At 39.0% G+C, this 12,184-nt stretch overlaps 1 protein-coding gene across 1 annotated transcript in view; it reads right to left on the reverse strand.

The window, feature by feature from the left end:
• Window positions 1–1,462: 1,462 nt before the first annotated feature.
• The window catches only part of ptpn4b (protein tyrosine phosphatase non-receptor type 4b), a 32,075-nt gene continuing 21,353 nt past the window's right edge, over window positions 1,463–12,184 (reverse strand). Inside the window, exons 14-27 of the mRNA XM_046840783.1 lie at window positions 11,162–11,296; window positions 10,109–10,261; window positions 7,349–7,508; window positions 7,142–7,222; window positions 7,005–7,061; window positions 6,722–6,878; window positions 6,343–6,515; window positions 5,348–5,438; window positions 5,189–5,250; window positions 4,923–5,069; window positions 4,220–4,348; window positions 3,825–3,973; window positions 2,692–2,827; window positions 1,463–2,435 (exon numbers count right to left, since the gene is read on the reverse strand). Coding sequence (XP_046696739.1) covers window positions 2,331–2,435; window positions 2,692–2,827; window positions 3,825–3,973; window positions 4,220–4,348; window positions 4,923–5,069; window positions 5,189–5,250; window positions 5,348–5,438; window positions 6,343–6,515; window positions 6,722–6,878; window positions 7,005–7,061; window positions 7,142–7,222; window positions 7,349–7,508; window positions 10,109–10,261; window positions 11,162–11,296 — 1,735 coding nt within the window. The 3' untranslated portion in view covers window positions 1,463–2,330. The remainder of the gene's footprint in view (window positions 2,436–2,691; window positions 2,828–3,824; window positions 3,974–4,219; window positions 4,349–4,922; window positions 5,070–5,188; window positions 5,251–5,347; window positions 5,439–6,342; window positions 6,516–6,721; window positions 6,879–7,004; window positions 7,062–7,141; window positions 7,223–7,348; window positions 7,509–10,108; window positions 10,262–11,161; window positions 11,297–12,184) is intronic.

A 12,184-nucleotide genomic window follows, 5' to 3' on the forward strand; every position in this document is an offset into this window, starting at 1 on the left:
AGAAAAAAAAGTAACGTGTTGTTCTAAGCAATAGAGATTACATTTCCCTCATCTCAGGAAGGTGCCAAGTCAGATTTATGGAATCTTTAACTTTGTTAGTCAAGTATTTTGTACCAGTTTTTTGGTCCGCTTCCAGAGGCTGGTCTTATAGCACCTTAACCTTCATTTCTCAAGAACGAAAGACAGGGTCAGGAGCATCATTTCATTATCCAGTTACAGCGATCTGATCTATAGCACCTTTACCCTGGGTAGTTTGAACAGAGACGAGCAGAGAATTCGACAAAAAATGATATACAGGAAGTAGGAAACTGTATATCTACTTTTTTTTTGTACATGTATAAAGCATCTTAGTTTAAACCAAATTTTTTCAATAGTGCAACTTTTTACACTTTTACACAAACCTTTTTTCTCCTGCCTGTTGTAATTCCTGTATGACAGAATGATGGATCCAACGTCCAAGTAGCGGTAAGTGTTTAAAAAAAAAAAAAAACTATAGCAACCTTTTTCCATAGATTTTTTTATAGATTTTTTTTTTATAATGGATTTGTTCATTTGTTTACAGATTTGTAAAAAAAAAAAAAAAAATTTTACTTATTTGTTCATTGTTTTTACAAATGTATTCATTTGTTTTACAGATTTGTTGATTTATTTACTTAATTTTATTTTTTTTATTGATTTGTTCATTTTTTTACGGATTTGTTGATTTATTTATTTATTTTTTTTAATGGATTTGTAAAATCAGTTGTTTTTTTTGTATGGATTTGTTCACATTGTTTTTACAAATGTATTTATTTGTTTTACGGATTTGTAAATTACTATAATTTTTTTACGGATTTGTTCGTTTGTTTTCAGATTTGTTGATTTTTTTTTATTTTTTTTATGGATTTGTAAAATTACTTGTGGGTTTTTTTTTACGGATTTGTTCATTTGTTCACGGATTGTTTACTTTTTTTTGGACCAATTTTTTCATTTGTTTTCAGATTAGATTATTATTTATTTTTAGATTTGGTTTATGGATTTGATAGGTTTTTTCCCCAGATTTGTTAATTTGTTTTCGGTTTTGTTAATTTTTTTTTTTTTTGATCATTTGTTTTCCGATTTGTTCACTTGTTCACTCAACTTCTCGATCACCGTAGACAAGTACTGTAATATAGCATAATTTCTTTAGCCAGTTCAGGGGTCTGCTCTATAGCACCTTTACACAAGGTAGTCCATGCCTGGGACAATATCCTATCAAATATTATTTCCATGGCCCCATATAGGAGCTGGTCCTTTAGTACCATGGTTATTTAGGAATAGAGGCTCAGACGATGCTAGTTATCCGATACTGATATACAGTAGGGCTGCAATAGAACTTTTTGTTAGATAGATAGAGGTTTGGGGGTACAAGGTACAGGAGTCTGGGCCTATTGCACCTTTACATCAGTTAGCCAGGTGCAGAAACGAGGCCTACAGCATTTACTGTAGTTATCCAGCGAGACTTTTTTTTATTGTGAGATAACAGTAGTCTGCTAAAGAAAAAGCGTTTTCTTGTCAAAAATGTAGTACAAACACACTCAAAAGTTTTCCGTCGACATGCAGCAGGTAAACGCAATTCACACGGGGTTCAAATATATGATGGATTTTAGCGACGTCATCGTTTGACCCGTGGCCTTGAAAGAAATGAAATAAAAGGTCATGCCAAATCCTGGTCCGGCGTGTCGTGTACCATAGGGAAAATGTTACTGTGAACTTTCGCTAGCAAAGGAACGTTTTCACATTATTTCACACACCGGATACAGTACAGGAATAAACCCTTAGCTGCCGGCCTAAACCTTGATACGAATTCGACACAAACCTATACGGAATGAGTGCCTTTTTTTTCCCTCGTTTTAAAGAGTTGTTTTCCGAAGCATCGGCGCGAGGAAAACTTCCTGCTGCAAAATTCCCGAGGACTTTGGAAAGACAGGACTTGGCGTACCATGAAATGAAATGGCGAAACGGCAGGGGACGGGGGCCTCTTTAACCCGGTAAAATCATAAATAGCATTGAACAGTGGGAACAGAGCGATTCAAGGGTTTTGTTCCAGGTCGGCTCATTTCAGTGTATGGCACTGCAAGAAGTCACATTCTGCGTTTTTCCGTCGGGTTTCGCCTTCCGCCATGAACGTTACCCGACCGTTACAAAGCGAATGATTATGCAACACCCTGATGCATTCCGCCCCCTTTCTACTAAATCCCCCTTTTTCGAGTGGTCATATGTTCTAAAGTGCAAATAGTGCTTTTTGTCGCCTGTTTTCCAATTTCGCAGGGGTCGTCCACCAGGAGGCGACAGAGGGACGGTTGCAAGTTTTATTCCTCGGTTGCGCACGCGCTCGACTCCGGCGGATCCAGAGGCTTTACGATCTCTTCGTTATACACTCTCAGTATGGCTTCACATACAAACCGGTACTGACTCTGTAAACGTAGTAAAACGGGGAAAGATTCAGGGATGGAATTATGTATAAAAAAACAAACAAACAAAAGAAAACGTTTTGAGGTCACAGACTGATTGCATGGCCTTTGATATAATCATGGTTGATGGATACAATAATAGATTAATAGATTTAACAGTGTAAGAGTTGCTGTTAAACACCCCCCCCAGGCCCACCCCATATATATATAACTCCGCCCCCTGAATTGTTAAGGAAAAAAAAAAAGTATATATACTCACTGCAGTTTGGATCATCATTGCTCGCTGGTCTCTCATGGTCCGAACGATGTCCAACGGGTAGACATCTTGACTCCGCTCAATCAGACACATCGCTGTCTCCATGGTGATCAGAACGCCCGTGCGACCGATCCCGGCGCTGCGAGGGGTTTCGAGAAGGACGAGATCATATCGAGCAGCTGATTATGACGTACTAACGCCATTGGATTAGCAACATAATGAATGACAACAGAATACAATATATTTACTCATATATAAATTATATACCTATATACAGTGGTGTGAATAAGTGTTTGCCCCCTTCCTAATTTCTTATTTTTTTGCATGTTTGTCACACTTTAACATTTCAGATCATCAAACTAATTTAAATATTAGTGAAGATAACACAAGCGAACACAATTCTGTGAATTACAACAATTCTGCATAGACGATTGGACGAAAATTCCTCCGCAGCGCCGTAACAGACTCATTGCAGTTGTTGCTGCTAAGGGCGGCCCAACCAGTTCTTAGGTTTAGGGGGCAAACACTTTTTCACACAGGGCCATATAGTTTTGGATTTTGTTTTCCCTCAATAATAAAAACCTTCATTTAAAAACTGCATGTTGTGTTCACTCGTGTTCTCTTTTACTAATATTTAAAATAGTTTGATGATCTGAAACGGTAAAGTGCGACAAACATGCAAAAAAATAAAGAAATCAGGAAGGGGGCAAACACTTTTTCACACCACTGTATATATAATATAATATTATGTAATATATAATTATTTGTAACAATATAACAATTATTTTTACATTATATTATTATATATAATACACACAAAATATCATTAATATAATACAATATAAATAATGAATTAAAATAAAAAAAAAAAATAAAAAACCACAAATGTTACAATACATTCCAAAATGATTCGTTAATATTTTGAAAATTAAAAATATATATTGTACACTTTGTATATATAAACAATATGTACAGAAAAAACACTATCGACATTTTTAGGGACTTTTTTTTGCAGATTTACCCATTTAAAGGGTTCAATATGATGATGGAAGAAGAAAATAAATGATTGGTGATGATTAATATTGACTTATACACACATCAAAAGAACTTGGTGGGGAACTTGTAATCGTTCTGACCTGCAGTGCACCACCACAGGGTCCTGGGAGTCTCCACGCTTGCTGCGCACCAAGCTGACGAAGTTCAGGAAGTCAGTGGAGTCATCTGGAACGCCGTGATCAGGCCAGGCCATGTACTGCATCTGACAAATGTTCCTCTCTTCTTTAGTCTACACACACATACACAGTACAGGCATGTGTGTGTGTGTGTGTGTATATGTGTATATATATATATATATATATATATATATATATATATATATATATATATATATATATATATATATATATGCATGGATTGAGGTAAAAGTTTGATGCATTATATAAAAACTTGTTTCATAAGAAATGCTAAATATCACCAAAAAATATAACTAATTTCTACTAATTTATTGCTACCATCATATCGTGTGCCTCACCTCCAGGTGCGTTAGGGTCAGCTCTCGAAGCAGGTACGCGGATTTGCCGTCCTCGGACACACAGGACACCTGGAAGATGTCGTAAGTGCCCGTGGCGGAGACGTTCGGCCAGTACTGGTGGCACTTCACCTGAAATAGTGAGTCAAAGCACTTTATAGTCGAGTTCCTATAAATATTCATCAGGCTTTTATTTCATTCGTGTTCTTGAGATCACATGATAAAAAGTCTGAAAGTCTAAAATCAACATTTTAGCCCTTAAAAGGTAGAAATTCGGTCACTACTTAAAAAAACGTAAAAAAATTGATTTAGGGTTCGCTTAAGGCCGGTTGCTAACCAGATAATCTCGTGTGCGGGTTTTTAATGTCGTGATCGAGATCGAATTGTTATTTTTGACGGTCTAAAAAGTCTGACTTTGTGAAACCTGCGGAAACCCTGCTTGCACCAATTGCACCCTGTACCGCTACCTCTTAACCTTAACCGCTGCTGGATTGGTGGTATCACTACCACTATCACTAAATGGTTAAGGTGTTGAACTTCTGATTGGAAAGGGGCGATGTGTTTGCAAGACGTTCTCTTTGATTTGCATAACGAAGAAATCTAAAAAATGACCAAAGCAATACCGTGACATATCCTATAACCAGTTACTTGTACCGTGCTTTGTACGTGTCCACGTGCGAGTGTGGAAAGTAAGCGGCGCTCATACCCTGCCCCGTTCCACCTGCGTGGTGAGCATGACCACCAGGGAGGCGCTCTGCTCCCACACCATCCGCCAGAAATCGCAACAGGTGCCAGGTAATGGGCCCTGGCATGCAATGTACCGCCTTACGCCACCTCCGCCTGGTATCTCCATCTTAGGACCAAAAAAAAAAAAACAACAATGCTACAATGCTACCACATGGTTAAATAGTATTAGATTTTAAGCCTAAAAAGATTTTGGTGGCAAATTTCTGACATTAATTTTGGACTTACATTAATGTAGTTGGCATTGATGTAGTCCTCTGCCCCCTTCAGGACAACTCGAGTTGCGTCGTCTGCAAAAAATAATATTAATAAAATTAAAACACAGCGCTTACTTTATCCTAACAAGAGCGAACTCAGTGGAATGCACACGCTGTTGTGATTACTCACATGGTGAAATGTCCCGATAGCGATTTTTCGAGAGGTTCTGCGGTAACCTGGCACAGGACATAGACATTCCCGGTCGCTTCCGGTACAGTTGCTAAAGGAGACGGGGAGATATTTTGAAAGAATGAGACAGGAGACAATAGAACAAAGATGCATAAGGCTTTAAAGTTCGAGTACAGGGTTTTTTCCTCTCTCGCTCTCTCTCGTGAGGTAGGTCATCTTTTCGGAAGCTCATGCCATCATTAGAGCTCACAGATCTAAACTATGACTCAAGTAAATGAACCTGAATGTTGTCAACTCTGACACTGTTTAATCAGTTTCAGGTGTCGGGAGTGGGAGCAAACTATTACAAATATATTTACAAATATAATGCTGTGATATATGATAGATATGAATAAAAGATACATGAATAATAATACATTTCAGCTACTGTGTTATTAAATTTAGTTTGCGTTTTATCTCTAAACTTAGAGGTACAGCAGCCTTGCGCAAACAGCACGCGGTGTCAGTGATTCGCCTCTAGAGGCCGCTCTCGTACTGTAAAATGACGTGCTTCTTTTACGCAACGCGGAAAAACTATCTGTATGAATGCAAAACCGATGAATCAGTCGACCGATAGGATGGAATCATTACAGACTTGATATATAGTGTTAATAATACACATATTTATACATATATCAAGCAGATGTTTTATTATTAGTCATGTGATGACCACAGGTGAGGTTACCTTAGATGGTTAAACTTAAACCATGAAGATGGATTTGGACTGCGACTTATATAAACTGTCTGCTAAAGTGGTTTCTACCTAATACTAGTTTTTCTTGACGACTTTCTTGCTCATTAGGTATAAACAGGGATTAATTTCTGACCAGCGTCCACTGTGAAAAGCGCTATACAAATAAAATTCAATTGAATATCAATAAAACGGCATTAGCAATCTCAAACACACACTAATAAACTGGATAAAAACTGTAAAATAAATAAGAGTGTGCACTCACGTCGAACTGTGCGTGCACGGAGCCGGTGTTCAGTCCTTCCCTCAGCATCTGGAAGGACGATTTCCATCCGTCGGGATCCGAGTGCGAGTGATCCAAGCCGCAGCTTTCCGGAATGTACTGGAACTCCGGCTCCAAATCTAGCTTCTCCTCCTCTTCGTCGACGTCGTAGATTGCTGCAATTAGTTCCACAAGGCCAATGTTTAATGGCAATTGTTTCCATTTATAGTAACATAGAAATAAAAATGTAGTTGTTTTTGGGTTTTTTCCGGGACTGACGGTTATCTAAACTTAGCCAACACGTTCTGACCAATCAGAATCGAGAATTAAGCGGCGCCGTTGTATAAATCTTGGCTCCGAGCAATGACGACCGGTCTCTCACCATTGGGCCTCACGAGCAGAATGAGCTCTCCTGATTGGTTTTCACAGCTGGCCTTGATTAGCATGACCACGTCGTCGTGCGTGTAGTCTGAGATGTCCCGCCCGTTGATCAGCACCACCTGGTCCCCTTCGTTAAGTCGCGGTACACACAGGTCAGCCTGGCACGGGGTAAAGGTCACAGGTGATTAATTACAACAAAAAATGCCTTAATGTACCACAAAAGCAGGAAGCATCAATGATTGCTAAGTTCTTTTTACCAAAAAAAATTCATATTTTCAGCTTACCACGGTTCCGGGTGCGACACGAGACACGATGATCGGCATCCTCTGATCAGCGCCACCCTGTGGATGGAGGACAGGATATGTTTCTGATACAACTGTTTTTGAGTACCAATAATAATAATAAAAAAGTGTAAATGTACCTTGACGTTGAATCCGAATCGCCCGTTTTCATCCGGCTTCATTTTGATCAGCACGAGGTTGTCATGTGGAACTGCGCCGTTCTGCACAGGGAGGAGAACAAAACCTCGCAGTGATCAAACGTTTATTAGTAGCTTTTATTTTCGCGCTTTCAATGTCTCAGCAAAGAAACTGCTGAATTAGAAGCAAAAAACATTAAAAAAGCTCACCATGCTCTTATCTGAAGCTACAGGCACGTCGTAGAGTTCGGAGGCCTGGTCGTCAAGCTCCAGCTCGGATCGGGATTGGCTGATGTGACTAATCAGGTTCTTCCTAGACTGCTTTGGTGGAAGAGCGGGCGGTTGGCTGTCGATCGCACTGTCCGGAGACCTGCAAGGTAGAGCCATGGTAACGGTATTTATTCATGTGTGCCTCAGAAGGCTAGTGATATCTCCTGTCCATCAGCTAGATATAAAAAAAGAGGAACATACTCTATAATACGCTTATAACAACGCTTGGGTATAAGAAAACGGAAAATCCGATTATTACTCTAGCAAGAAGACAGAATTGGCTCACGGGCCTGTAGCTGGAAATGTAACCAGGCCTGGCCTTGGTCTTGTGACACACATACTGTACACACACACACATGCAGCCTTATTAAGAATGCTCTGATTACAAGCATGAAAGAAGTCCTGCTTAGATCTCTGACACTGCTGAGCATTTCAGTCTATATGATATTTATATCAGAAAAGAGAGAAAAAAAAAAAAAATAGGATCGCTCAAACATTTTTACAACCGTGGTGAGCAGGAAAGCATCCCCATTCACATTATACACACGAACCCTATTGGCTGCAAATAGCAACAAAGCCGAATCCATCATTCTACATACTGTTACTACACACAATCCATACGGATTATATTTCAGACAAAAAATTATTCAAATCCAGTAGCGAATGATGATCTGCGTTCGTCGAAAATGCCTTCGAAGGATGGGAAATTGTCGTTTGTTTAAATGAAGTACGAACCACAAAACCAGCCGAAACTTACATTTCGTGGTTCTTGGTTTAAAACGCTTGGTTTTTAGAGTGCACACGCCATTAGTGGGGCATAGCTGACTAGAAACGCTGCCCGTCCCTGCTTTTGTTTGTGTGTGTGGTTTTTTTTATACACAGTGCACAGTTGTCTACATATGTATATGGTATTTTGCATTTAGTCACAATAAAAATAAATCCTGACCTAACCACCGTGTGGCATTAAGCCGAACAAAAACCAAATGCTAGTTTCCACTCAGCGTGTAAAGCTAAAATAAGCGCATGTGCAGTGTGGAAACTGTGATGACTCAAATATGAACAACCCCCCGCACCCCCCACACCCACCCCGACATGTAATTCGTTTTTTTCCCCACCCAACTTGTAATTCTACAGTTTATGAAGCTTAGCACAGCTCCAGGACTCGACTGGAAGTTTCTCAGTGGCCCAGTGGCCCAGTGGCTCAGTGGAGTGTTTTTATTTGTATTTTTGCCAGCGATCAAAAGATATGCAGCAAATATCTCAAACAACTGCGGTCTGTTCGGCGTGAGATGTTTCACATAGTGCCCTTCTACACTTCTACACGCCCACCACAGCTTTTAAAAAAAAAAATAGATTTAATCTTGCATATAGTCATAATAAATAAAAAAAAAAAAAAAAAGCTGTTGGTGTTGCAGCAGTAACAAGTAATTCTGAAAAGAATTCGGCCATAAATAGTAAAAATAAAATTTAAAAAAGGGGGTGTAAAATACTGATGAATATAGATACAATATAAAAATGTCCAAAAGTATGTTGAGCCCAACCATCACACCATTAGGAGTTTGTTAAACCCCCCATTTCAACACCATGGGCACTTTATATAAAGAATTGGAGATTTGGCTTTAAAATGATAAACCAACATAAAGACCAGAGTAATGTTTATTTGAGCCGTTTTAAAGCCGTAAATCGAAGACAAAATTATCAGAGCCGTTGCAAAGGCATTAGGGCATGTCCGGTAGAACAATTCGGAAGCTCCTGAGAGGACATTTAAATCTCACAGTTGACGTTATGATTTGAAAAGAAAAGACGAAATGACCGACAATCACCGTTAGTCAGGAATGAAAGTAAACACCATTATAGAGGCCATACGTCTAAGTGTAAATTAGTCATCCGCAGTAAGGATTAATTGAAATTCACCAAAAAAGAAAATGAGATGAGCTACAAAATTCTCCAACCACAATGAACTGTAATCTACTGAAAATATTATGAATGTTAATCAACTAAAATATTGGAAATGGTAAGCAGCGGAGGAGGAAAGGATCTGCTCATGATCCGCAACTGGAGTGACTGGAAGAGTGACCACCAGTATTATTGTGGAGATTTCATTCTGATTTTAAATCGATTTATTGTGACTCCTAATGCTCGATTCGATTTTTTGTTTAAATGGCAGTTCCGGGATTGTCGTTTTAGGACCCCTGTTTTAGACTGTCGATCATCGGAGCTTATGCCAACTAGGGATGCATTTAACTTCCTAAAGTGGGTGATTAGAATCTTTAGTATATAGCAAAAAAATAAATAAATAAAATGATAATAATAACAATTTTTAAAAACTATATATTAGCTAACTATGTAACTAACTGTACTTATGTAGAAGTAGATTTTGGTAAAAAGTCCAAAAATTACGTTTAAAGCTTTAATATCGCCTTAAAATCTTTTAGATTGTAATATTTATTAGATTATGTCAAATCTAGATTTTTATTTAGATCTTTTTTTTTTAATTCATGGACCCAAACATCACTTCTGCAAAGCTAATCAAAGCTTCTTAGATTAAAAAGAAAATATCTGGCAACAAAATATTCCTCTTGAATGCATCATATTTCTACAACATGGCTCGTTTTCCTAAAATGTTTATTTATATTGCTAATAACCGAGCAGACGCTATACAGAAAATCCAAAGTACATCATTAAAACAAACAGACTTACGGGGTCGAGTCCAGGCTGATGCTGTTAGCCTGTGTTGATGATGCTGATTTGTGGTTGGTGAACGCTTGGCACGCCGAGTCATCGATCACGTGATCTACCAGATGCCCGATGGAGGAAGGCCGGATCCGGGTGCCATCCGCGGCGAATATGGAACTGCAAGTGACAGGCACAGTCACTTAGGCGAGTGTGTGTGTGTGTGTGTGTGTGTGTGTGTGTGTGTGTGTGTGTGTGTGTTCTCTTAAATTCTGGGAAAAGGAAATGCAAATCCTTGGGTTTACCTTGAAGAGGGTTCCTTATGCGCATATGAGAAATTTGCATGCTAACAGGTGAAAAGCTGTATCATTATTGTTCCGGTCATTAATATTTTTTACTATTTGACTTGGATCCACATGAGGCAAATTCAATTGATTGGACATGACTTGGAAAAGGCTGTCTATGTTGTGTCTAGCCGTCATAGAAAAAACTGTAAATGGCATGACCAGCCATCTCCAGAAAGAAGGAGAGCAAGAAATAAAAAATTCTGGAAACACACGTAACCTCTATCAAAATAATAGAAAAGCAGAAGAGTGGAGGAAGAAAGGATCTGCTCATGATCCACAACATAAAATAACATAGGCTTGGACTTGAATGGACTCTTCTTAGAATTAGACCAACTGGGCCAACTGACCAATCAGAGAAGCAGGACCTTAATAAAAGAGGTAACCAAGAACCCAATTGTGAGTCTGGTTGAGTTTGGCAGTCTGGCAGAGTTACCAGACAGACGGTGTCTCCTCAGGTGGACGTGCGAGTAAATTTCAGAGATCGTACATCGAAAAGTGTGTTTTTCTGCATTTAATCAATTGAATGTGGTCCAAGTGGATTCCTAACGAAGTGTAGAAACATCTCAAAAGTGACCTACATTTTAAACCATATCAGAGTCATTTATACAAGTCTGATATCTCATGAAATATCTGTTTTTTTGCTTTGTTCTTGTGGCGTATGGAGTGTAGATTGATGTAAACAAAGTGAAAAAGGGTGTCTGAAGGGGTTTCTGAACTGGACATTTGAACTTACTGATTGGGCGATCCGGGCCGTGAGCGGTTGGGCAGGCTCTGGGTCTCCAGTCGTTCATCTGAGAGAGAGTTCCTGCTCACCGTCTCCCAATCTGTCCCACTCACCAGCCTTCTGACCAGTGGCTTGCTGGGTGACCTGGTGGGGGTCACAGATTGAACGAGATGCTGAACCCTAACCTGCATTTGAATGCTTCATTCTGATTGGTGCTCGAGGATTTTCCATTCAATATATAACAATTAGTTTCAAAACAAGTGACAAAACAGAACTTTAAATGGATAATGATATATAAAGGCACCCCTGCGAATACACCGTATTGCTGCAGAGAGCTAATATGAAGCTGGATGCCCATTATCATCATAGTGGCTGTGTTTTTGTTTATTTTTGTGCACCCCTCACATTTTAGCAAATTTTCAAGGGACAATACTGTAGAAATGAAACTCGGATATATTTTAGTAGTCAATGTGCAGTTTGTATAGATTTGCTGTCCTTTGAAAAATAACACAACCTGGGCCCTGGGCCAAAAGAAGATCGGTGAAATGTAAGGGGTGTACTTACTTTGAGATACTGTATTTGTGTGTGATAAGTTTTCTCACTCCTACCACCAGGCACATGCTACATGATTGTTGAAAACCAGAATTCCAAGGCTGAAATCCGGTTTTCACCCACAGGCCATCAGGTGTGTGAATGACACACCCAATGCCTCTTCCCTATCACTGATTAATCTCTCTACAATAATACACACACACATATACAATGCATATATCAAAATTGTCAACACAAAACCTATGTGTCCACACACACATACTTTAAGGAAACACAAACATGGCCTACTTCAGTTACTTGCATTTGCTCTCTTATAACTTTTGATTGAAAAATTGAGATCTCCATTAAGATCTTAAATATAGTCACTGGAAAGTTCACACTGTTCCTTGGGAATGAGGGAAATGTTCTCCGATATCATAAATGATCCCATTGCTATATAAACGTCTATAACCTGTTTTTTTAAGCATTTTTTTAACACAT

The sequence above is a fragment of the Silurus meridionalis genome, chromosome 26, assembly GCF_014805685.1.
Source record: "Silurus meridionalis isolate SWU-2019-XX chromosome 26, ASM1480568v1, whole genome shotgun sequence".
Taxonomy (NCBI): domain Eukaryota; kingdom Metazoa; phylum Chordata; class Actinopteri; order Siluriformes; family Siluridae; genus Silurus; species Silurus meridionalis.